Source organism: Oryx dammah, unplaced genomic scaffold (assembly GCF_014754425.2).
Source record: "Oryx dammah isolate SB20612 unplaced genomic scaffold, SCBI_Odam_1.1 HiC_scaffold_14, whole genome shotgun sequence".
Taxonomy (NCBI): Eukaryota; Metazoa; Chordata; class Mammalia; order Artiodactyla; family Bovidae; genus Oryx; species Oryx dammah.
In genome coordinates, this window is record NW_024070198.1 from 21636279 (window position 1) to 21663329 (window position 27051).

The following is a 27051-nucleotide window of genomic DNA, read 5'->3' on the forward strand; positions in this document are numbered from 1 at the left end:
GATATTTCTCCTGGCAATCTTGTGCTTCATCCAGCCCAGCATTTCACATGATGTACTCTGCACAGAAGTTAAATAAGCAGGGTAACAATATACAGCCTTGATGTACTCCTTTCCCTATTTGGAACCAGTCCATTGCTCCACGTATGGGTCTGTTGCTTCTTCACCTGCAAACAGATTTCTCAGGAGGCAGGTCAGGAGGTCTGGTATTCCCATCACTTTCAGAATTGTCCAGTTTGTTGTGATCCACACAGTTAAAGGCTTTGGCATAATCAATAAAGCATATGTTTTTCTAGAATTCTCTTGCTTTTTCTATGATCCAATGGATACTGGCAATCTGATCTCTGGTTCCTCTGCCTTTTCTAAATCCAGCTTGAACATCTGGATGTTCTCAGCTCATGTACCACTGACACCTTGCTTGGAGAATTTTAAGCATTACTTTGCTAGCATGTGAGATGAGTGCAATAGTTTGACATTCTTTGGCATTGCCTTTCTTTGGGATTGGAATGAAAACTGACCTTTTCCAGTCCTGTGGCCACTGCTGAGTTTTCCACATTTGCTGGCATATTGAGTGCAGCACTTTCACAGCATCATCTTTTAGGACTTGAAATAGCTCAGCTGGAATTCCATCACCTCCACTAGCTTTGTTTGTAGTTACGCTTTCAAAGGTCTACTTGACTTCGGACTCCAGGATGCCTGGTTCTAGCTGAGTGATCACACCATTATAGTTATTTGGGTCATTAAGATCTTTTTTGTACACTACTTCTGTGTATTCTTGCCACCTCTTAATATTTTCTGCTTTTGTTAGGTTCATACCGTTTCTGTCGTTTATTGTGCCCATCTTTGCATGAAATGTTCCCTTGGTATCTCTAACATCTTGAAGAGATCTCTTGTCGTTTCCATTCTATTGTTTTCCTCTTTTTCTTTGCATTGATCACTGAGGAAACCTTTCTTATCTTTCTTTGCTATTCTTTGGAACTCTGCATTCAGATGGATACATTTTTCCTTTAAAACTTTTAAAATTTCTTTTTATCTTTTGCCATTCTAAGAAGCAAAAAAAGATTCCTCCCTGTTGTTCAAACATGTATTTTTTCTAATTATGGCTAAGACTGAATATCTGGTCATGTCTGATAGCCATTTCTTCTGCGAAATGCTCATCTATGTCCTTTGTCCCTCTTCCAATTAGGCTTATGGTCTTTTACTTGTGTGTTTGTAAAGGCTCTTTATATATTCTGTGATGTCAATCTTTTCCTAATTTACTATTTGCTTTTACTTTATAGTATTTTTCCCATGTAGACATTTTGATTTTTATATATCCATTACTTCATGTCAATCTTTGCCAGAAATGACCCAAACTGATATGAATTTAATATGCAACAAAGTAAAGTAAGGAAAGAAATCACTACTTAATTAGGGCTGTTTGTATAACATCTCCCAGCCTTACTAGAAAGAAAGGAAAGAAGAAAAATATACATGCCTAGAAGAACAGACTCTAAAATAGTCAACTTTGGGTAGCCAACTTTGGGTGTTTTTACTTTTTTCTTTGTGTTTTTATGTTATTTCCCAATTTTTTTACAATGTAATATTTTGGTAAAGATAAAAATATTCATTAAAATAATAATGCTTTTGATAAAACTGGATAGATATCAATAGAGCAAAAAATTCTCATCTCATATCATAATATGTATATTTTCCCAAAATGAAAGAGTAAATTTAAAAGATTTTAACTAGAAGGTTTTTAAGTATTTAAATTTTAAATAGTGTATAGAAGGAAAAAAAGAATAAAATGAAAGTAACATAGTAGGGGAAGGCTAACAATTAATGCTATGAGTACAAGTTTTATCCCTAAAGCTTTTAGGGGACTGATAAAAATCTATCAGGATAACAGCATGTCTCCGATACCCAGTCATCAATATCCAATAGCAGATAAGAACAGGCACACAGTGTTCACATGATAAACACTGCAGAAACATCCTGAAACAATAAGAGTTCACAAACATGCACATTAAAACAATTAATAAAATACCACCTCACATCTATTAAGTGGAAAAATCACATGCTAGCTTTGGTTTGATAAAAGACTTTGGGTTTGTTTACATATTGCTGGTGGCTTGCTAGAAGTCTTCTAGAAAGAACTCTGTCAAGAAAAGTTGTTACAGGACAGCTTCCCAGCATTCCCAACACTGTCTCACAAAGAAATAATTCAAAAGAAAAATATGTTTTACAAATATATTTATAGTTACAGCTATATATTAAGAGCTAAAATCTAGAAATAGCCCAAATGTCTATCTGTGGGGGAAAATGGTTTACTAATGCAATAGAATAAATATAGCTATGAGAAATGACAAATGTGAACACTGCAGAACATTTTGGATATTACTACAACAGTAGTGGTAATTTTAAAACAATGTGTAATTTATAAAGATACTACATAAAACTATATACCCATAAATAGCTCAGAAGAGGTAAACAGATGGAGTTTTAGGAAATGAGTATTTCTTTTCAATATGCATCACATAACTGTTGATAGTTTGGTCTTTTCATTTTAACTTTAACCTTTTTATTGAGTTTCACTTAACTAATAGATTAAATGAAGTTATGAGAAAGGCACAGAATGCAAATGTAGGAAACTTATCCGAGCCCCAGTCCTGCCTCTTACAACCTTGGTTACCTAATTTTTCTATTGTCCATTTTCTGCACATATGAAATAAGGACAGTATTTCATGCAATTGTGATGTTTTAAAATGACAATTAAAATAACAGGTAAGTTACAAATCACTATGAAAAAGGTTATTTATTTTTTATATAGAGTAGTTTATATTGACAAATGGTAACATCACTATAGATAATCTAATAATCATTTATTTTTCTTCTAATTTAATTACATCTCTTAGAAATTATTCTTTTAAAGTCAGGCTGAATGATTAGGATTTGGGTACACACATGTTAAAGCTAAAATATATTACTGAATTCTTCCACTGGGTGAACACAGTCCTCAGTTTCACATTTTTAGACAGCAATCTACACTACTGCTAGATGGTTAGAAAACTGAGGTTAGCTATGAACAATCTCCTCTTTCATATCTGGGAGAGACTTGGAGATAAAATTTAACAGCAAGTCTAATCTTTTTCATTAAGACTTCAATTGTTTTGGTCCATCCTGTTAACTGTCTTTTATGGTCCTCAGTTTTAGTTCTAAGTTAGTAGGTAAAGGTGAAACCAAAAATTGAATATTCTGGATCATAGCAAGAAGGAAATAAGGGGGAAAGAATCAATATACTTCCTGAGTAAGGATAAGGACAATACTTCTCTCATCTCCCTGGTCACTTAAATGCCATTTGGTGACACTTTACTAAAGGTCAAACAAAACACTGCCCTGAGGGCCTGATCACAGCAGCAAGAAACTTTCAAAGTTGAACTTTAGAAGCTGCTACCAAGCGGCAGGTGCAGGCATCCTCTCCCACAAACAACATAATCAAAGTACTTGGCTCTGGCCCTTCAAAACAAATTTCAACTCTAAAAAAATGTTCCACTTGGCTTTCACTTGAGAAATAGTGAAAAACAGTACCACTTCGCTAAAAGCAGCTTAATGCAGCTTTTTTTTTTAATCCCTTTTGTTTGTTCAATTCTTCCTGATGGTTAATTTACCTAGTTGGTGGCCAAATCATATGTATATTCTTACTGGCTTTAGCACCTGAAAAATCAGGAGGAATAAAGAAAAAAAATTTCTCTCTCTGAAAACAAGTAGCCCTCCCTCCCTGTGGGGACCTATCACAGCCTAGTTAAAGGGAGTTGGTAGAACAAGGCATCCAAAGAGACTGAAAAGACAGGAGCAGGTGCCCCTGGGAATTCAGCAGGGACTCTTGCTTCCCATCCCAGAAACACTCTCCGGTTGGCTGTTCCTTTGACAGTTAGTGGTATAAAGTGGGGGTGCTTCCCCCAAAATGATTAGTGCCCTGTAAATAAACCTCTGGCGCAGCTGTTAATGCATGGAGCAATCTCTAACCTGGCCCGTGGGCCTGGTGGAACTTCCATTTTCCCAGCCCTCTTTTCTCTTGCCTCAGGCTCATTTTTCCACTTGGCCCCCCTCCCTCTCAGCTTTCCGGCACTTAGTCACCATTATAGTTTGACTGCATTCCTGGGTGCATGACCTATTTTAAACAAAAACAACACAACATGCACCCACAGTAAGCTATCAGGCCCCTTAGAATCTTGGCAACAGTGAGTCCAGAGGGACAGAAATTAATCTAGGCAGTTATCTAGAATTCCCTTTCATTTCACCTCTCCTCATTCACACTCCAAACCAAAAGCAAATAAATAAACTGAATTTGAAGAAAAATGGTTGAGGGATGATTATACTAGAGAAGTCATATCCACACAGTCTCTGAGATCAGAAACCTCCTGGATCACAAATCAATTTTCCTCTCTGGCTCATCTTGAAGTTTGATTCCCCCTGATACCGTGCATGCTACCTACCTGCTGACTGACATGACTTCCATAAATATAACATCTTGCTGCCTTGGGAATTCAGGAGAGGAGGGTATCTGTCCACAAGCACAGAACAAGGCCATCTCAAGGGGCACTGGGCTAAGGAGTGGGGACGGGACTATGCAAAATGATGCCTGGGGCTTGGAGTTTTAATTCAACATTTTCTCAATTTCTTTGCTCTTTTTGCTCACTGGTAAGCAGATTTCCCCCATACAGCCTGTGCCTACCAGTGCTGCTACCAAGACTAAGACTTTCGCTTTAATGTATACACAAATATTTAAACAGTCCAAGATAAGAAGCTTCGAACTCTTCATTCATACATATGTTAGACTAAATCCTCCAATGGCCTCAGGAGCAGAGGTCTATAATTAAGGTTCAAATTAAATCAATGAAAAACCATATGTTGTGTTAAACTCTATTCTTTCAGGCCAGGAATAGGGAACAGCCTCAACATCCAAGGTGAAGTGAGATTACAGAGAACATGCCCAGCATGACGACAGGACAGAGAGCACAAGGAGGGCATGCAGCAGACCCAAATATCCCTTGAAAGGCCTCCAAACGTCAGCTCCCCATACATGTTCAACCTCACCTCCCAGGTCTTCACACTCCGCAACTGAACTCCCACCAAGCCATATCTCTTTTACATTCCTATCCCCATATCTTCTCCTATATTGCCAGACCAGCCTACCTTGTCCCCAACAAATGCTTACTTCCCACTTTGGGACCTAGTCAAATCCATCCATCTTCAAGATCCAGCTTCAAGCCGCTACTTCCCTGACTCCTCCAACATTCTTCTCTCTCTCATGTGAACCCTTAGACTGAACCTACAGTAAACTTTGGCATTGTTAGCTTTGCATAGCTGTATGCCTCAGTTGTCCAATACAGTCATAATTTCCACAAAATTGAGTTTTAAAACTCTCAGTACTTCTAAAAGTGGATCTCAACCAGTATGCTCCAGAGCAGTGATATACCAGGAACCTTAAATAAGTCTGCTATAAATTTTTTAATGATTTATAGACCTTATTTTCACTCAACCAAAGATCCACATTTTTATGAAAATATCTGTCAGACAAATTGCTGAGCCACAATATGGCTTATGACACAATTTGCTACGAAAAAAAACAAAGACTGCATGTTCAGAGCAACATACATGAACTTAACCTCTAAAGATATAAGAGTACAAGGTCAGGGCAGTAAACAGTTCTACTCAGACATTAACATACCAAAGCAAGTAAATGGACAGGTTTTTCAACTTTCTGAAGCCAGCTTTTTTAAAAGAAGACATTCATCTTTTAATCCTTTAATGTACTATCAAAAGTTCTATCACACAAAAATATGTTTTAGACACAAAAGGTAAGAACCTTGTTCCTAGTATAATAGGTATTTTGATAGATACTGCCTAGGAACTGCTTAAGCAAGTTCTCAAAAGTACAGTTCTCCAAAGTACAGTTCTCCCTTTGGCAAGTCACACTTTCAACAAGACTTACAGATTTTCAAGAGCCTAGACACACTACCTTCAAGCTCCAAAGGCCTTTCCTAAAAATGTACAAAATACCACATCTTCAGAAATTCAACCAAGGCCACCAAATTCTTATGCTAGAGAAGCTCAAGGAAAGGAATATGAGCAGATGAAGTATCTTAATGTGGCACCCACATGGCAAAGTTGTCCAAAGCAATGGGCATAACCCTGATTTTTTATGTGGGTTTAGGATTTAAGACCGTGTTCACATTCATTTCTTCCTGCTATTGGTCAACTTCTAAATTTGCAGGGCACTTGATCAGTGTTTGTATTATGCAAGACGTTAGGCGATATTAAGCGGGAGAAAAAAGAATTTGATGTCCAAAACATTTTGGATAATGCTGAAACAAAAGTAAACAGGTCTCTCTTGTACAGAACTTCCTTTAACTTACCAATGGGCATTGTGAGCTCTCAAGAGAGGGGATATGGAGCACAGCATTTCCCATACTCATTTAATCACAGAATCAGTTTTTCAAGAATCCCACAATACAGCTTTCAGAAAGGCTGATCTAGCACTTTCTAACAATAAACAATGGCAAGAAAGATGCCACTATTTTTTGTGACCAGGCCATCTTCTGAGTCATGGATCAGGCACTACCAGACTCAGAAGTGAACTTGGTTCTCATATCATCACAATGATTTTTCCCTGGGCTCCCCATCTGAAATGTGAGGAATAATTATACTGCTCTGCTTCCCAGGGCTGTTTTTTTTTTTTTTTATCATTTTTAATCTTGTGATTGTGTTCCATATTAATCACCAAAACAGGTTCTCAGCCCAAGTGGCCAGGCTTCAAAATCACTGGTGCCCTTGCAGCCTGGATGAAGAGATGGAGAGAACATGAACCAGACGCCACCCAGAAAGTTTTTACTTCACCAGTTTCTAGGCCCTTATGATAAAGTCAAACCGCAGCCAAGATAAGGGATGAAGAGAGGCTCTCCTTTAGTAACTCACTTCTGGAGGGAGGCCCCTTAGTCACACACACCACTTGTATCTGAATCTTGACTCACCTTTTCAACGCGGACTTTCTAAACGAAATTCAAAGAAACACAGGAGGTCAGGGGAGATTCCCTGGATCTACAGGGAAGAAAGAAAAAGCAGCACCAGCGGAAGATTATTTCCCTTTCTCTACAGAGAAAGAACCCATTACAGAGCTAGTGAGCAGGGGAAATAGCTTTCCTTTCAGTGCAACAGCTTTCCAGGAAAAGTATCTCAACATATTTACTATAAAACAATTTAATTTCCCTGTCCCATCACCTGCCACCCCATCCCCATCCCCGCAAAAAGCCCACAGATTGTGGATTTCCTCTCATTCTTGGCAGAGTTACCAGAAGAAATATAATACCCCCTTCGGACTGCTCCCAACAGCTGCTGGAACAAGAGGGGGAGCTGGGGGTAACCTTCCAAAGCTGCCTCTAAAAATGACCATTCCCCCTGCCAAACCATGCAGTCAGTGAACACAAGACAGCCCTTTTTCTACTTTCTTAAAGGGGAGATCCCAAAAGCAAGTGTTCCCTGGCCCAAAATACTGGCCTCCAGCCCAACTGTCCTCCTCATCTTAACTCTAAGCTGGCACTTCTAATACCTAATTCTTCCTTAACATGCACTTCTTAAAATAATCATCTACTTCTCCACTAGCATTTTTGGCTAGTTTAACCTGCCAATATCCAAGTTAGGGTTCTTATCAAACTCCCACTCAAAGTAATATATCCTTGTCTCTGTCCATCTCCAAAATACTACATTCCTCAGGTGTGCATGCACGCGTGCGCGCGCACACACACATACATCTCCTTTCAGGTCAAGAACCTTCCTACAAAAACGTCAAGGAACAAAGTCAGCAATGGTAAGGCTGCACTGTATCCCAGCCCTTTTCCCCTTCCCCAACATCATCTACACTAAATACACCTCAGTTCTGTCTAGAAAAGCCCCACTGCCAGGCAGCAGAGAAACTTCCAGTTAGCCTTCAGCCTCTCAGCTGAGACCACCAACAAAGAAGTTCATGAATGTCAACTGGGGGCACAGGCAATATCTCTCTTTGCTGAGGAGAAACTGGACAGAGCCTCCAGCATCATTCCCCAAAGGTGACAGCCGGGGTTGAGTGAAGACCGTGAAAACTGTACAAGAGCTGGGGGAGAAAATATAATGCAAGGAATGGTTTGGAATCAGGGGCAGGAGAAGGTGGAGGCATGAACTGGCTGACCCCAAATGTCTTTTCCATCTCTAACTCCTATGATTCTTTGACCTCCAATTTTGTGCTGCGAACAGGAATGGAAAGTCAACAGACATGGTGATGTTTTGAAAGAGCCTGGCAGTCTGCTCTTGTCATTTAGTAGCCTTTGCATGTATTTTTTAAGGTGTCTCCATGCCCTGTCTTCATTTCACAGTTGTCACCTTTCTCAGCAATTTGAGCTCATGTCAAATACCAAATGAGAAGGAGAAGAAGAAAGAATGTACTGGCAATTAATTGTGGGCTAAAGAGGGGCAGACACGGGGGCCCATTGGGTGGCCCAGACTTTCAGGGAGGGCAATGTGGACAATTTGGATATAATGAAAAACTGACTTCAAGTTGAGACAAGGGAGTCAAACCTCTAACAAGAGATAAATTCTTTCTCCAGACAGTCTCATACTCAGTTTTAGATACAGGTGAAACCTTTACATGATTCAAAATTCATAAACACATTCTTAATTAGAACAAACATCTTGCTTCTACTGATTACACCTTAAATTCTAATACTTGTTCAAATCTGAGCAAGACTGCTAAATAAAAAGGACTTTTCTCAAGAATAAACCAAATCTTTGGATTCTCAACCTCATCTGATGGCCAACACACCTGAGATAAATTCTGGAGTTTATCAAAAATCTGTTTCTGTAGATCAGAGTGTGGGGGCATGTCAATTTTCACTGGAAAATCAAAACTCAACTTTCTCCTTGTTTTTCCAGTCAATCTCATCTTAAATATTCAAAAGTTATTGGAGCCTGGCCTCAAGCAGAGTCTACCTGAAATTCTCCCTGTTCCATGGTTCTGAGTTAGGACCAAAAATTAATTCAATGCCAGGGTTACTCGAGAGTTAAAGTTAAGCTGCCACACAAAGATAATCCTTTTCTATGTCAAACACTTAAAAAATAATTTTTTTTAATGTGTATGCTTCATCAGTAACCTCACTGCCAGTTTGATTTCAAGCAGCCGAAGCACAATCTTTACCTAAGATGAAGGGGCTAGACATAGAAAACTGAAAGTAAGAAACAGTATTGAAATACTTGCAGAGATTTCATTCCAACATGAACTGTTTATCTTGTAGACTATGAGGACTTTGGGTTTCTCCATGATTCTGCCTTCAATGTTAGAAGAGTCATCCCCTACTGTTTGAGTTTTACAAGACTGGAAAGGAGATAAGCAGCTTCCATATTCTCAGTCTTGAAGGAAAGTCCTCCAGTTTGTATTTGGAGGTACTGACTGCACTAGACCATTTCCTGTTTCCACAGGTGTATTGTTTTATTTATTTCAAATATGTAAACTGAACTCACTTTTATTAACTCACAAAACCATTCAAAACAAGGCCTTTCCAAAAAGTTGAAAATAAATAAATCCATATATGAAACCTTTCAATGAACTGGAGAACAAGAAAGTGATTGCTTTCTAGGTACCGCAGAAAGGTGAAGGAGAGAGCTGAAGTTACTTTAAGTTGCTAACTGTTTTCTGAAAATCACTGTTAAGGCCTTAAAAGTAACCAGTGAGCAATGTCTTTTCTGTTCAGAGTCAGGAAACTTTATGCTTTCTGGGTCAAAAAATGCTCTTAGGTGCAATCATTTTAAAACAAACAAACACACTCTGCTTATCTGTGTCCATCTCACCACTTTGGACGTTAATCATCACTGAAATAGATACCCCAGTCCCTCGGCCTCAAAGAGCTGCAAGCCTACAAGACCTTGGCTAAGGAATGAATGTACATGCCAGGGCAAACACCTCAGAGCCTGACTCCCTAAACACCTATTGTTAATTCTAGGCAAATCTATGACAGGCAAACGCAAGAGAGAACCCAGGTAATGCTCAAAGGATATTTGAAATAAAACTCAAGTTTGAAAACATACAGGACTTACTTTAGGAGGGAGATGATCAAGAGAGGTAAAAGTATTTAATATAAGACTGCAAAAGTATTTTTTTAATAGATTTATATACATGGGTATACTTTTTTCTTTCCATTCCTTGCTTTTGTTAACTTACAGTGTCCAAATTTACAATTAGCACCTTTGCTCTTCCACCTGTCACACTTTCTAACTTCTTGCATTTAGCCTATATTATAAACTGACAGAGTTAAATTTCATTGTTTTGTTCTTGAAGGCTGAACTAGCTTAGTTTTGCCTCTACTCTTTAGGGAAAACTTAAAAGATTGCTATATGAAACATTTCCTTAATTTTTATATTAAAGATATTTCTATTCCCCCCAGGATTCATAGAACTTTCAAATAAAACTGATTTTAAACCAGATGACTGACTCAAACTGTCTTTGTGTCCACTTAAAAAAAAAAAAATCTCAGGAAACCTACCAGTGTTCACTGGTAGGGCAAGAGGCCTAAAGGGAAGCAAATTATTTGTTTGTGGTTTCAAAGTGGCCAAAATGCCTTCAAGCACAAGTATAAGACCATTAACAAATCACAAGGAACCAAAGCAGTTCATCTTACTCAACAAAGCTATGATCAGTTAGGAAGAGCCAAACTGAATGGGACTTGCCCTGGGCCGGAAGGTCAGTAAACCTTAGCAGTTTGTGTTTCTGAGAATTCAGGAGGCTCTTCGGCAGGGAGAGCAGACCCTAAAGCCCACAGCTTCTGCTGTCATGTTTCCAAAAACATTCAGGACAGGTGAGAGAAATTCAGCCATGTATGTGTTTTCCCCCACCTTCTGTCTTTAGGCAGCCTCTCTCTGTCAAACCTTCTCCACTTTTGCTATATACAGACTGACTAGAGGAGAAGCCACGCAACTTGAAAGTTCCATTTTACAATAACTCATTGAGTGCCTACTATGTGCTGAACATTGTGCTATCACTAACATATCACAATGGTTAAGCCTCGTTTTACTGGCTATGTTACTCTCATTCTTTATAGATGATAACTCTGGGGCAGTGAAGTTGTGTGGCTTCTCATAAAACGAAGTTTTGTGCTTATAAAAAACTTGTCCTACTGTCCAGTGTGCAGTTAATTAGCCCAAAATATGAACTACAGCCCCGCCACAATCCAAACAGCCATACTTTCACTGAACTTTGGGCCCAGGCTCCCTAATGCCCTAAGATGACTGGGGTACATGCCATCTCCCTCCAGGGATGATAACCGCCCCTCTTGGTGGGTTATCATGTCTCTGCAGCTGTCCAAAAACAGACCACACTGGTAAACATTCTCTCCACCTGCTGTAACACGCATAACTTTCCCCCTCAACTCAGAAAACATGAGCATGACCCTGCTCTTTATCAAGTGTTATGGTAAAACAACTTCCTAGAAGGCTGGCGATACCACTTCCTAGGACACAGGCAAGAAATCAAAACATGTGGCTAAAAAATAACAAAGCCAAATCACCTGGCAGTCTCAACGCACTTTATACTGTAAACTCATTTTCATTTTGTTATTATCACTTACAGAATGCACACTCATTCACATTATCTCCCAGAGCATTTGAAAAGGAAAGAAAAATAAACATAAATTCTTTCATTTGTTCATTCAGTCTCTATAAGGAGGGCAGTCTATGGCCATACCACCCTGAAAGTGCCCGATCTCATCTACAAGGAGAACAAGAAAGCCAAATTTTGCCATGGCTGGATTGGGTTTAGGCATTTCAGACAACTGCTCTTCTAGGTCAACTGATGTTCTCTGAAAGAGTTTTTCGTTATAAGAAATGAAGATGGGCTTCCCTGGTGGCCCAGTGGTTAAGAATCCACCTTGCAATGCAAGGGACACTGGTTCAGTCCCTAGTCTGGGAAGATCTCAAAGCCGGCAGGGCAACGAGGCCCGTTGAGCCTCTGCTCTGGAGGCCACGTGCAACAATTACAAAAGCCCTAGAGCCTGTGCTCTGCAACAAGACAAGCCCATGCAGCAAGACCCAGCACAGCCAAAATAAGCAAATATATGTATATTTTTAAAAATTCTTCTAACAAAATGAAGGTAACAAGACTTATATGCCCCCTAAATCCCAGAAAATCATTATTATCAACAACAAAATCATACTAGAAATAATAAAAGTTAAAATATTGGTTCAAATTTTCCAAAAAGTTTTAGCAATCCTGGACATCATTAATAATACCCAGCTGGAAAACATACTGAAAAAGAGATTGCATCACACCAAAAAAAAGAACAGCATATTTAGGAATAGTAATAGATATGTAATTACTTTACAGTGAAATCCACAGAAACTTTTGAAAAGGCACAGAATTTTTTTTTTGCTAGGGGGCTGAATGAGAATGGAGATGTCACACTCTCACACACACACAAATCACAAATCCAACAAGGAAAATTTAACCCTAAGAGATATTACACTCTTATCAAAAGGCAACAATACTTAAAATAGAATGGAAATGGAAAAATACATCAGTGGAACAAAATAGAGTTCAGATATAGACCCAATATATATACATACATATGTGGCTATATACACACATAGATATATAAAGTCAATATCTGTCGAAGTAAGCTTTCTAAAACAAATTATTTTGTCTTTCTAAAGGGAAAGACACGAATTACTTAACAAAAAGTTTAGTGGTAACTAGGTAACTGTTTAGAAAAAAAGAAGGTTGAATTCAGGGCCCTTACACCAAAAGAAAAGTGATATTGATGAAAGTGTTGACAATTTAAAAAAATCAAATTATAGGAAAACCAGCAGAATGTCAAAGAGAAGATTTATAATGTCTGTGGGAGGAATCATAAATTTCTCAGTTTTGGAAGGGGAAGGAATGATTTAAAAAATCACACAAAAACCAACATATTCTGATATATTTAAATCTAAAACTTCTATACGCTAAAAACAGTGAAATAAAAAGAACAAACTGGGGGAAATATTTGCATCAAAGATGACAGATTAGATCCTAATATCTATGACCCACAAGGATTGGAATCTAAGAGTAGTGTCAATACCCCAATAATAAATGGGCTAAGACTAGGAAAAGACAATCTCATAGGTGAAACAAACACAGGGGAAAATACTTATCCTGCTAAAGGAAGGCAAAATAACAAAACTTTGAGATATCATTATATGTCCACTAAAATAACAAAGATTTTTTTAAATTCTTATATGAAATCGCCGCTAGTGCCACTGTAACTTGGTACAATGCCTTTTTACAAACCATAACCTTTGACTCAATAATGCCAATCTTGAGAATTTATTCTAAGGAACCAATTCAAATAGACATGTATTATACAGTATCTGACATATCTCAATAAAGCTGTTACCAAAAAATGTATTGAATTATTCATTTCCTTGTTATCTATGACAGCAAAAAGCTGAATACAGCATGAAAGTCTAATATTAGAGGAAAGTTTTTCATCTCATAGTACAGCCCACAAACATTATGTACCTATTCTGCTAGATCAGTAGGATAGCAACTAAGTAGGGGAAGAAGTGTGCAAATGAAAAGCAATTTTTAAAACCGAACAGCAGCCTAGAGGTGATGATATTATAACTTTTTATGTTTTAAACCAACTTTTCTTAATGTTGCTATATTGTATTAAAACTATCTTTAAATTTTTCTTTAATCCAAATTGGATGGAGTTGGGTGCAATCAGAAAGTTTTTACTCCATTTCCACACATTTTCTCCCCTTCCTATGTAACAGCTTACATGATTAAGCTCTGCATTCACAGGTTTCAGATCCTACTAAGAACAGGCCAAATTACAATACCATGCCTTCACGTACAGTCTGTATACCTCATCCAACTTCCTGCCATAAGCAGGTACCCTTTTTGTGTGTCATTCTGCCTCCATCAAGTCATAAATTATCGCTGACACTTGGACCAAGGGCCTTTTTTTTTTTGGAGTGTGAGCCCTTTTCTCCATATTTGATTTTATCAAAGCCCAGAAGCCTAACAGAGTGAGAGGATGAATGTCCACAAAAACGTCCTGATAGACCACATAGGGGACATGGGTCCTACACCTGGATGAGAGGAGGCCTCTAAAGCCACAGACCAGCCGGGCTCCTCTGGCGCTGAGGAACCCAGGCGGTCAACGTCTGCGAAAAGGCACATTTAACAGCTGAAGAGAGTGCTTAAGATGGCTAATTGTGAGGAGCTGCCCACAGAGAGGGTGCTGACTAAGGGAGATGCTCTTGAGAGGTTTCCTCAGATGGAGGCCTCCGAGAGGAACTGGGTGCTCGGGAAGGGGTTGGGTTTGGACCTCGGAATTCAGGGTACGACACGGCCCCAGGCCGACCAGGCCGCGGCGCCCCGCCCTTTCCCGGGACGCGGGCCGGCCTGGGGCGGGGAGCGGGCGGGCGCTTACAGGTCGGTGCCGAGCCGCGTGAAGCCGGAGTTGAGCGAGGCCCGGGCTATCCGGCGCCAGAGCAGGTCGCAGCTGGTGAAGCGCCGCAGCCAGCGGCACACCTGAGCCAGGCGGCCGAGGGCCTGCATGTCCAGGTAGGAAAAGATGAGCAGCAGCAGCTCCTCCGGCAGGCACAGAAGTGCGGGCCCCGCGGCTAGGCGGCAGGCTGGCTCCCGGGCCGCCGCCGCCGCCGCCTCCTCAGCCGCTGTCGCCATGGCCGCCCGTGTCCCCGCGAGGCGGCCCCAAGCCTGACTCCCTCGTCCCTGTGCTCTTGCCGGCCTGGCGCCCTCCCGCCTCCCAGTCCTGACCCTCCATTCCTCCTTCTTCCCCTCACTTCTCCCTTTGGCCTCCTTTCGCGCCCCTACGCTCCCCTCATCTTCCCTGGCGAGACTTCTCGCTCCTTCCTCCACGCTTCCGCCTCTCTCTCCTGCCTTTCCTAGGCCTGCACTCGGTCCCGCCTCAGCCCCCAGCCCCGTTTCCTCCTTCGCCTGTGGCCGCTCCGGCTTTCCTTCCGCTCTGTTTCCTTTTCCGCCTTGCCCTGCTCCTGCTTTCCCCTTCCCCTTCCTCCGCTTTCCTCTCGCGGCTCTCCCTTCCTCCTGCAGTTTCCTCGTCTCCCCGCTCTCGCCGTCGCCGGGCCCACCGTTCCCGGGGGGCCCCACGCCGCCCTGGCTACCCATGAGCGGCCGCGGGGCCGGCCGACGCGGAGCCAAGCCCGAGCCGCCGCCACAGCCGCCGCCCTGGGAGGAGGCGACACCATGCCGGACCGGGTCACATGGGGCGGCGCGGGCCGAAGCCTGGGCCCGCCCCTCACACCCGAGGCCGTGGAGAGGCTTCGTAGTGCGGGCGGGGTCGTAGAACGGCCCCCTCCCATGCCCCGGGCCGCCCCAAGCGTGTGCCGGAAACACAGCGTGAGTTCATCTAGCACGTGAGGCCCACCAAGCGCCTGGTTAAGACCGCCCGAGGAGCTTCTGCCTTCAAGCAGCAGCTAGTTTGAGGCCCTGCCCTCAAGAAGCACCCACTTGGGTGGCCTTCCCCCTCTCATACCCCTCTTCTACCTCGTCTGATGCCTGCTTTCCACAGGCCATATACCAGGGCCTCACGAACTGCACCCCCTAGAAGTTGGCAGGTTCCTTAGGCCGGGATCTCACATTGGGTATATACCTGAGTTCTAGCAATGAGCTGGTATTTTTGACATTTTGGAAGATTGCAGTCCTCTAGATCCTGCATTCACTCCCTGGTCATGGATAAGCAAGTGGTGAAGCTATTAGTCACCACCCAAGTGCAAGTGGATTCTCCAAGGTCATCCAGGAGCCCTTCCCCACACCATTCATTCCATTCACACTGCTACTGCTGCTGCTAAGTCCCTTCAGTCTTGTCCGACTCTGTGTGACCCCATAGACGGCAGCCCACCAGGCTCCCCCATCCCATTCACCATTTTGGAGAGAGAGCTAAGAAAAGTCTACTGAAGTCCCAATGCTGTCCCATACTGTTTCCTCTAGTCACACATGGCTTAGGGGCATTGAAAATGTGACTAGTCCAAATTGAGGTGTGCTGTAAGTGTGAAAACCCACCGGATTTTGAAGACTTATGCAAGATAAAGAATGTGAACTATCGTATTAATAGTTTTATATTAAGTACATGTTGAAGTGATAAGATTTTTGATACATTGGCTTAAATATGAGTTATACATGTGACTTGAATTTGCGGCCCATGTTTTTTCTATTGAACAGCACTGGGGGAGGAAGATACCTATCCCTAAGTATCCTGTGCCCCAAACCCTAATAGTAAAAATTTCAGGGGTTTATTTTTTACATCTTAAGATCCATTTTCAGGAGCAAGAATGAATGAAATATCAACTCTGGAAATTATTCAATAGGTAGCATAAGGCAAGACCTAAAAGAGGAAGGACATTGCATTATGTCACTGAAGAAGCATCATGTAACAAGGTCAGACCGGAATCTGGCTTTGCCCTAGAACTGCTTTTTGATCTTAGCAAAACAACAACAAAAAACCCCACCTATCTTGGCCTTTTAGTGTTCTCAGTCTGTAGTGGAGATAATGCCTCTGCCTTACTTTCGAGGGATAAATGAGATGATCCCTGTAAAATGCTTTGAACTCCTCTAAGAAAATTCTCAATAATAGTTACAGGTCAAATCCTGTTACAAAAAAATACCCTACAAAAGGTGTGTGTTTGGGGGAGCTACAACAAAGGCTTTGTGTAGAAAAAAGATTTCCAAACTCCAGCCAGTGGTTTACTTATTAAAAGCAATATTTGACATGACATTTCAGTACAACTAAAGAATTTAGACCATATCTTAGAAATCATTATAAAGATATTTACTTATTTCATACTGTTAGAAGGCTGTTGAGGTAGGAATGCTGAATATTGAGGTAATATCATCAACTCAACATTTATTGATTTTGCTACAGTTGTATACTGTGAGCCACTCTGGAAGGAAAACAGATGAATACAGCATATGGTTCCTACATTTTGTCTTCTGATTTGTGTTAAACATGTTTGTAATTTCTTACTGTTTATTTTTTTTAACCATTTCTTTACACAGAGTAAAACTAAGTAATTCATCCACACTGTACCTAGTTTTCAGTAGAGGACTTGAAGGCACAGAAAATTATTTAATTAAATCAAGTATTAAAATCCACAGTCACACAAATGCAACTTATTCTTTATCCCATGTTGCCCTCATTACTGGAGAAATTAAAGCATCACTTAAAAATATCACCTTCTTTTGCACCCAAACTAGAGATCAAGTGAACTAAAATTTATGATTTCCAAAATAAGCCAAAGTACTCACTATGCAGAAAGGCAAAGCCAAAATGGAAAATTGGCATATATTCTGTTTGGTGATCTGGTGTATCTCTAAATTCCAAAACTATTAAAAAAAAAAAAAAAAACCTACAGTTTAGTTTCAACTCAGAGAAGCACCTAGAATTTTTCATCAACCCTCCCTCCCTCATAAAGCAAAAAAAATCCAATGTGGGATTTAAACCAAACTTGAAAAAAACTACATCACAACAAGCACTTTTAAAATTCTTTTTGGAGACAAGTTATTTAAAAAAATCAGCTGGATGGGAATTTCCTGGTCGTCCAGTGGTTAGGACTCCATGCTTTCACTGCCCAGGCCTTGGGTTCAATCCCTGGTTGAGGAACTAAGATTCTACACACTGCATGGTGCAGCCAAAAAAAAAGATAAAAAATCAGCTGGGACTGAAAAAAATGATTTGTAACCAAAGTAAATGCATATCTTCATGGAACACTGAATGGTGTTTTATTATCAAAGAAAATAAACACGTTAATAGCTAGGAAAAAAAGAAAATAAAAAGAGTACACTGGACTTCAGGACATCTTTAGAAAATCATCAACTCCCTTGAAGTTCAAATCCAGGAAACAGTGAAACAACATGGGGGGGCGGGGTTGAAATTTACATTTTTAAAAAAATCTTTTCTTTATTTTAATTTGGCTGCACTGGGTCTTAGTTGCTGCATGTGGGATCTAGCTCCTTGTCCAGGGATCAAACCCAGGCCCCCTGCATTGGAAATGCAGAGTCTTAACCACTGGACCACCAGGGAAGTCCCTACCTTATTTTTAATAAGGCATTTTCAATTTAGAATTTGAATAATAAGTAAACTGTAAGCATTGGACTACTTTTAACTTAGAATGCCAAAAACATGAAATTCATAATATTCTTTTTTCTCAAAAAAGAAAAAAGTTTTATTATTGAGTAAGCATTACACCATGCCTATCACAGTTAATGACTAAAAAGATGTTAAATCAAAAAGAAATCTCACCCTTTTATAAAAAATATGGAACGCTTCACGAATTTGTGTGTCATCCCTGCACAGGCGCCATGCTAATCTTCTCTGTATCGTTCCAATTTTAGTATACGTGCTGCCGAAGCAAGCACTCATAATATTTTAAAATATAAGACTCAATTTCTTTTTTCTACTTTTTAAATAGAAGATAGGTGATTTGCAATATCAGTTCTAGGTGTATAGCACAGAGACTCAATATTTTTATAGATTATATTCCATTTTATTATAGAATATTGCCTATATTTCCTATGCTGTAAAATGCATGAGACTATGAATTTCACTGGGAATTTAGAAATACTAATATTAGTTTAGCTTCCCTAGTGGCTCAGAGGGTAAAGCGTTTGCCTGCAATGCAGGTAGACCTGGGTTCAATATTAGTTTACTTTTAGAGAGGATTTTTAAGTTCAGATGTAAAGTTCTTTGTGTATGTCCATGTAACTGACTTGCATAGCAATAATTATTGTTACAGGTATTTTATATGTTTAGGATTGTGAAAAAGCTAGAACTGTGTGTTCTGTACATTCTCATAAACATAGATGACAATCTTAGGCAGGAGACTCCTCCCACATCCAATATGCCAGTGCCCGCATGCCTCTTAAGCCCTCAGGGCCCCAGCCTTTAACTAAAAGTAAGCAGATTTAGCAGGGGAATTATTCTGAGATGAATGAGAAAGAATGAGATTATTTTGTGAATGACAACTTAATAATAATAGCATATATTTATTGAGCACTGACTGTGTATCAGGCACTATTATAAGAGCTTTCCATGTATTGTCTCACTTATTCTTATCAATAACCACATAAGGAAGATACGATTAACCTTTTTTTTTTTTTTTTTTGCAGAAGATGAAACTGAAGCATATGGTCACACCGTTCCTAAATGACAGAGCAGGTATCAAATCTAGACATTCTAACCCCAAAGCTCCTACTCTGAACTGTGCCTTCACCATGGTGGTGGTTTAGTCACTAAATTGTGTCCGAATCTTGCGACCCCATGGACTGTACCCCACCAGACTCCCCTGTCCATGGGATTTCCCAGGCAGGGATACTGTAGTGGATTGACATTTCCTTCTCCAGGGGATCTTCCCAGCCCAGGAATCGAACCCCGGTCTCCTGCATTACAGGCAGATTCTTTACCAACTGAGCTACAAGGAAAGTCCTAAGCCTTCACCTTACACAACAGAAAATGGAATAGTAATAAGGCATTCAATTCAGAGTCTTCTAGGATCCCTTTCAATTAATATAGCCACACCTAATAATATACATTTCCTCTGACCTTCAGGCAGGTCTGGTATCTAAATAAAAGCTGCTTCTAAACAACTAAAGTAGATCCTGTCCTTGTCTCAACTATTAATACTTTCTAAGGGTTAATATGTAGAATCCACAGCCTCTTATGCTTTTCATAATCTTTTTGCAAAACTTCAAAAGGATTTGTAGGAACTACTGTCTTGCAAGACGCGATATAACAAAAGTTTAGTAATTTCATCATTTTACTTCAGCTTCTATTTCTTTTGTTAAATAACAGTGTGTGTGTAGTATGTATTATATGAACCTTTTTTGTAAATGTGTCCCTATTTATATATATTCAAAAGAAGACTTTGTAGAATAATGCTAATAATGGTTATTTCTAGTAATGGAATTTTACTTTGTACTTTTCCCTATTGCTTGATTTTTTTTTTAAAGCAGCATGGATCACCTTTACAAAATCAATAAAGTCTCCCAAAAAGAAAATTATAGTTGTTATGCATCCAAACACACCATGCAACAAGACAGTTGGAAAAGCCTAGATCATTGCCAGAGTTTTAACTAGCCACCTAAGTTTCTTCAAATTTTATTTCATTTAAAATGTGTCTCATGTAGTAGTAAAATAAAGAACAAATTAGAGTATAAGAAAGAAGAAATGAGGACTAATGATAAATGTATAAACATTTGAGCATCACATAAATAGAAAGAGTCTAAAGTTTTGTTTTCAGAAATTATACATCAGGTTCAATCCAGTTCAGTCGCTCAGTCGTGTCCAACTCTTTGTGACCCCATGGACTGCAGCATACCAGGCTTCGCTATCCATCACCAGCTCCCGGGCCCTGCTCAAACTCATGTCCATTGAGTCGGTGATGCCATCCAACCTCTCATCCTCTGTTGTCCCCTTCTCCTGCCTTCAATCTTTCCCAGCATTAGGGTCTTTTCCAGTCAGTCAGTTCTTCACATCAGGTGGCCAAAGTTTTGGAGCTTCAGCTTCAGAATCAGTCCCTCCAGTAGAATATTCAGGACTGATTTCCTTTAGGATTGACTGACTTGGTCTCCTTGCAGTCCAAGGGACTCTCAAGAGTCTTCTCCAGCACCACAGTTTGAAAGCATCAATTCTTCAGCATTAAGCCTTCTTTATGGTCCAACTCTTACATCCATACATGACTACTGGAAAAACCGTACCTTTGACTAGACAGACCTTTGTCGGCAAAGTAATGTCTCTGCTTTTCAATATGCTGTTTAGGTTTGTCATAGCTTTTCTTCCAAGGAGCAAGCATCTTTTAATTTCATGGCTGCCGTCACCATCAGCAGTGATTTTGGAGCCCAAGAAAATAAAGTCTGTCACTGCTTCCATTGTTTCCCCATCTATTTGCCATGAAGTGATGGGACCAGATGCCACGATCTTCATTTTTTGAATGTTTTTTTTTTTTTTTTAAAACAAGCTCTGGCCAGTTTTATTAAAGAAAAACTGTACACGATTTACTTTTCACCAGTCTGTTCTGGCATGCTTCTAATAATATCAGAATCACCTGGATCAATGATAGCCAGTGTGCGTACTCTGTAGTATTTCCCACATGCTGTGCCCAGTTCAATATTATTGCCACTGTAGTGATGGACACCAGTTTTGGCCAACATGGCGTAATACTCTATTTCAGATTTCCTCAAGGCTGGGCAGTTGTTGGCGAGGATGACCAGTTTCGCTTTGCCTTGTCTGATCATTTTCAGAGTCTGTTTGTACCCCAGCACGTACTTTCCACTTTTCATAACCAGCTGGAGCCTAGAGTTGATCGACTCCAGTGACTTTTTCGTCTTCTTTGCGGCCACCATCTTCCTGCCTTAGATGCGGGACGCCCCCAACCAAGAGCAGCCCATTTTTTGAATGTTTTTTAAGCCAGCTTTTTCAGTCTCCTCTTTCACTTTCATCAAGAGGTTCTTCAGTTCCTCTTTGCTTTCTGCCATAAGGGGGGTGTCATCTGCCTATTGAGGTTATTGATATTTCTTGATTTCAGCTTGTGCTTCATCCAACCCAGCATTTTGCCTGATGTACTCTGCATATAAGTTAATAAGTTAAATAAGCAGAGTGACAATATACAGCCTTGACATACTCCTTTCCCAATTTTGAATCAGTCTGTTGTTCCACGTTCAGTTTTAACTGTTGCTTCTTGTCCTGCATTCAGATTTTTCAGGAGGCACGTAAAGTGGTCTGGTATTCCCATCTCTTTCAGAATTTTCCAGTTTGTTGTGATCCACACAGTCAAAGGCTTTGGCATAGTCAATAAAGCAGAAGTGGATATTTTCCTGGAACTCTCTTGCTTTTTTGATGATCCAGCAGATGTTGGCAATTTGATCTCTGGTTCCTCTGCCTTTTCTAAACCCAGCTTGAACATCTGGATGTTCTCAGTTCACATATTGTTGAAGCCTCGCTTGAAGAATTTTCAGCATTACTTTGCTAGTGTGTGGGATGAGTGCAATTGTGTGGTAGTTTGAACATTCTTTGGCATTGCCTTTCTTTGGGATCAGAATGAAAACTGACCTTTTTCAGTCCTGTGGCCACTGCTGAGTTTTCCACATTTGCTGGCATAGTAAGTGCAGCACTTTCACAGCAACTCCATCACCTCCACTAGTTTTGTTCGTAGTGATGCTTCCTAAGGCCCACTTTACTTCAGACTCCAGGATGTGTGACTCTAGGTGAATGATCACACCATTGTGGTTATCTAGGTCATTAAGATCTTTCTGTATATTCTTGCCACATCTTCTTAATATCTTCTGTTTCTGTTAGGTCCTTACCATTTCTGTCCTTTATTGTGCCCATCTTTGCATGAAATGTTCCCTTGGTATTTCTTGGTATCTGCTCAAATTTTCTTGAAGAAATCTCTAGTCTTTCCCATTTTATTTTTTTTGTTTCTATTGTTTTCCTCTTTCTGTCAGGTTGGCAGTTTATATTCTGAAATCCTATTAGAAACACCAAGATCTGATCTGTTTTCCTGTGAATCCACCGTCTTTGTCATATTCAAAGATAAAATATAATTTTATTTCATATGAAACAATTTAAAATATTGTTTAAAAATCGTTACTTTATGTAGAGAAGACTAGAAGGAAATATGTTCAAATTCTAGAAATGGATGCTGATGAGAGGTGGAATTATGGAAAGTTCTTTCTGCTGTTGCCTTACCCTTTTCTATATTTTCTAAGTTTTCTGCAGTGAACATATATTACATAGATAATGAATCTTTTTTTAAAGAAAAAAACCTAGGAGGTGTTTGTACCTGAATATACAAAATCATTTCATTCAATTTAAGCTAATTAATTTTAATATTTTTAAAAGTCCATTTACAAATCTTCCACATAATTCCAATTTGTTATACTTCACCTTCGAGGACATGGAGCACAGCTACTCTCCCCCACCACACATACATACTCCCAAGAGGACTGCATGTGGTGACTTCCTTCCAAAGAAAACAGTATGTAAAGAAGAGAAAAAAAGAGTACCTTTCCGTGGAGAAGGCTGACAAACACTATTTCAGCCAGGTGATCAACACCTGTTCAACATCATCAGCTGTAAGTCACATGGATAGTAGGTACCCTTGATACACATGATGAAAATGGTACTTTACCTCTGTGGCCATGCTCCCCAAAAGCCATAATCCCAGTCTAATAATGAGAAAAACATGAGACAAATCCAAACTGAAGGATGGTTTATGAAACTACCTGACCAGTCCTCCTCAAAAGTGTCGAGATCATCAAAAACAAGGCAAGTCTGAGAAATTGTCACAGCCAAGAGGAAACAAGAGTCATGACAAATAAATGGAATGTGGTATCCTAGAGCAGAAAAGAGAATATTAGGTAAAAACCAAGGAAATCTTGTTGGTCCATTAATCATTACAAATGCACAATACTGACATAAAATGTTGATAATGGTAGTATGTAAGAACTCTATTCTGGTTTCACAATTTTTCTGTAAATCTAAATCTATTATACAAAAATAAAGGTTTTTGTTTGTTTTTTTGTAAATTTATTTTACCCTTTTGTGACTTTTTAGAAAAAATCCTGGCAAAACTTATAATGCACATGAAGGCTGTGTTTCCTGAGTTAGAAATTTATGATATTATGAAACCCTATCTTGTCATCCCAAATGCAAAAGCAAGACATAAAAATAATGTCCCATAAGTCATCTCCAACAAAATTTAAACTACTACTTAAGACTTTTAATTATCCAAACTTATAGCTATACTAAAAAGATTGATTTTTCCGGAAGGTCAGATGTCATTCTAAGATACTGTTCTGACTTTACAACTGTGAGAAACACATTTCCAAGCACCAATTTATGTGTGAAAGATATACACACATGTACACAAAATTTAAGGACCATATGGCAAGTAAGGTAAGGGGGTGGGCAAAATAGAAATATCAAATGGGACTGTGGGATTGTGGGAATAAGAAAGCAGATTTCTAGATTTGTCAGTTCAGTAATGCTACCATTAGTTAGTCTGAGATAGCCTTCTTATGTCAATAAGTGGTGTTCAAAGAAATTTTGAACAAAATGGAGGGCCTAATGCCATCAGCATTAGGATCTGTGATAATTCATGTTGACATCAGAATTTGTGATTTTTCTGATCTCTGTCAGAAGACAGAGTCATTTGGCAACAAATGATGGAAAATACAAAACGAAGATGAAGGCAACCATAAATCTTGTGGAATGTTCTGGGAATTTCTTTAAATACATACATGTGCATGCATGGGTTTGTGCCTGCTAAGTCGCTTCAGTCATGTCCAACTCTTTGTAACCCTATGAACTGTAGCCCACCAAGCTCCACTGTCCATGGGGATTCTTGGCAAGAATACTGGAGTGGGTTGCCATGCCCTCCTCCAGGGGATCTTCCCGACCCAGGGATTGAACCTGCATCTCTTATGTCCCCTGCACTGGCAGGCAGGTTCTTTACCACTAGCACCACCTGGGAAGCCCAAATACATACATAGATACATACATAAAAATAAAGTTACCACTGAGATAGAATATATATAAATATGAGTTCTTTTTCAAGAAGAAAATGATAAGTTCTAGGGAAAAAATGTTTCTTAAGCATCTTCAGCTCTTCTGGAAGAAAGTACAAGGTCAAATATACCCTTCTTGTTTCTGTTTCTATAATTATTACTATTTAAGATTGCCTAACCTTCAGGTAAATTTTTTTCATTTGAGGCATTCATTACAATGACTAAAACCACAGGATATATTTATTTATCTTGTCCTAGGTTTGGGGTCCTGTTAAAAATGTGAAAAACACAAAAGACAACTTTTCTGAAATAGCATTCAGTTACATTATTTGGAACAGATGGTGGGTTGTGTTCAGCTGTTAAATACAAACAAAAGTTTGGATGTGAATGAAATAAATATTGGTCTTATTTAATTTGGGGGATTTTTACTTTAGTTTTTAAAAATGTGTGTATGTGTGTACACACACATGCACATATACACATATATATACATACACATACTATGTGAAGAGAATTATGACTTTTAGGCCCATATTTAAGTGTTATCTTTTGAGAACCTATGTCACTACTTTTAAAGAATTATATACTCTATATAATTGCTTTTTGCCCTTTCGCGCGGCAGCTGTTTTCCCCTTTCTTATGGCATCTTTCAAATGGAAAGATGAGTGAGAAAAATCCCCTACATTTAAAACCTACCATGGAGAGAAAAGCAGGAAGAAGTCCATAGCCCCTGGGGATCTTCCCAGGTTCAGCAGATTGACCTGAAAAAGGAGTACAACTTGAGTTCCTCCTCTAACAACACAAGCTCCAGTCAGAGAAGTTTCCAAACACATGGAGCTTAGCAAGACCTTTTGCTTCTAACACAAGACAATGGCCACTGGACCACCAACTCTGTTGCCCCAAGTCAACACCAGCTCTCCTTCACAATAGATGATAGGCTTTCCGCTAGAAGAGCTTCCCCATTAAAAAAAAAAGGGGGGCGGAAAGAGAAATTTAACTTCACATATGTTCTAGAAGCTCATAAATTAGGAGTAAAATGGACAGATGAAAAAGCTGAAATTGAAGTCAGTCTGACAGCAGAACCAAACAATAGTTGCACAGATGCCAGCCTTGGCAAGATGAGGTGAGGAGTTCAGATCCCCACTGGGCCAGGGCCTGGCCTCCGGGGGCTGTGGGAGCGAACAGGAAGTGGAAAGGAAATTTTGCCCAGGTGCTTATGCCTTCCTCAAGCATGACCAATCTCAGTGGATGTGTGGCATAACCCAGGATCCTTCATTTATCATCTCTTATTGCAAATCAAAATTACAATGAGGTACCACCTCACACTGGTCAGAATGGTCATCATTAAAAGTTTACAGGGGGCTTTTCTGGTGGTCCAGTGGTTGAGAATCCACCTTGCAGTTCAAGGGACACCAGTTCAATCCCTGGTCCAGAAAGATCCCATATGCTACAGAGCAACTAAACCCCTGTGCCGCAGCTACTGAGCCCATGTGCCTACAGCCCATGCTCCCCAACAAGAGAAGCCACCACAACTGCAGAAATCTATGCAACAACGAAAACCCACTATTGCCAAAAAATAAATACATCTATTAAAAAAAAAAAGTTTACAGGGACTTCCCTGGTGGTCCAGTGACCAAGAATCCTTGCTCCCAATGCAGGGTCCCATGTTTGATCCCTGGTTAGGGAACTAGATTTCACATGCTGAAACTAAGAGTACACCTAAACGGTGCACTTTAGTTGCTCAACTAAAGATGCCACAATTAAGACCCAGCACAGCCAAGTCAATAAAATACTTTTTAAATTTACAAATAGGGAGCTCCCTGGTGGTCCAGTAGTTAGGACTCTGTGCTCTCACTGCCAAGGGCCCAGTTTCAGTCCCTGGTTGGGGAACTAAGATCCCACAAGTTGCATGGTATGGCTCCACAAAAAGGTCTATAAATAACAAATTCTGGGGAGGGTGTGGGAAAAAGGGAACCCTCCTACATTGTTGGTGGGAATGTAGATTGGTGCAGCCATTACGAAAAACAGCATGGAGCTTCCTTAAAAAACTAAAAATAAGAGTTGCCATATGATCCAGCCAACCCACTCCTGGACATATAGCTGGAGAAAGCTCTTAATTTGAAAAGATACATGCACCCTAATGTTCACAGCAGCACTATTTAGACATGGAAGCAACCTAAATGTCCACTGACAGATGAATGGGTAAAGAAGATGTGATATATACATGCAATGGAATACTACTCAGCCATCAAAAAGAATGAAGTAACATCATTTGTAGCAATATGGATGGAGGTAGAGATTATCATATTAAGCGAAGTAAGACAGAGAAGACAAATATCATGATATCATTTGTACTGGGCTTCCCTGGTGGCTCTGATGGTAAAGAGCCTGCCTGCAATGCAGGAGACATGGGTTCAACCCCTGGGTTGGGAAGATCCTCTGGAGAAGGAAATGGCATCCCACTCCAGTAT

At 39.9% G+C, this 27051-nt stretch overlaps 2 protein-coding genes, 1 long non-coding RNA gene and 1 other non-coding gene across 4 annotated transcripts in view; 1 reads left to right on the forward strand and 3 right to left on the reverse strand.

Annotated features, from left to right (window-relative positions):
• Nucleotides 1-15187, reverse strand: part of FBXW4 (F-box and WD repeat domain containing 4) — an 85817-nt gene extending 70630 nt beyond the window's left edge. The window contains exon 1 of the mRNA XM_040254229.1: nucleotides 14472-15187. Within this exon, the coding sequence (XP_040110163.1) occupies nucleotides 14472-15187 (716 nt within the window). The remainder of the gene's footprint in view (nucleotides 1-14471) is intronic.
• LOC120873549 lies at nucleotides 14424-19665 on the forward strand. The gene is made up of 3 exons (XR_005723491.1): nucleotides 14424-14605; nucleotides 19184-19232; nucleotides 19418-19665. It is a non-coding gene; the product is annotated as an uncharacterized LOC120873549 (long non-coding RNA).
• LOC120873997 lies at nucleotides 18327-18433 on the reverse strand. Its single transcript, XR_005723571.1, has one exon. It is a non-coding gene; the product is annotated as a U6 spliceosomal RNA (small nuclear RNA).
• Nucleotides 19666-21006: 1341 nt separating the features above from the next.
• LOC120873550 (60S ribosomal protein L30-like) lies at nucleotides 21007-21458 on the reverse strand. Its single transcript, XM_040254231.1, has one exon. It carries the CDS (start codon nucleotides 21413-21415, stop codon nucleotides 21068-21070), a length of 348 nt encoding a protein of 115 aa, XP_040110165.1. The 5' UTR covers nucleotides 21416-21458; the 3' UTR covers nucleotides 21007-21067.
• Between the last annotated feature and the right edge of the window lie 5593 nt (nucleotides 21459-27051).

Coding starts and splice junctions, on each gene's coding strand:
- LOC120873550 (XM_040254231.1), bottom strand. CDS start 21,415: ATGGTGGCCGCAAAGAAGACGAAAAAGTCACTGGAGTCGATCAACTCT.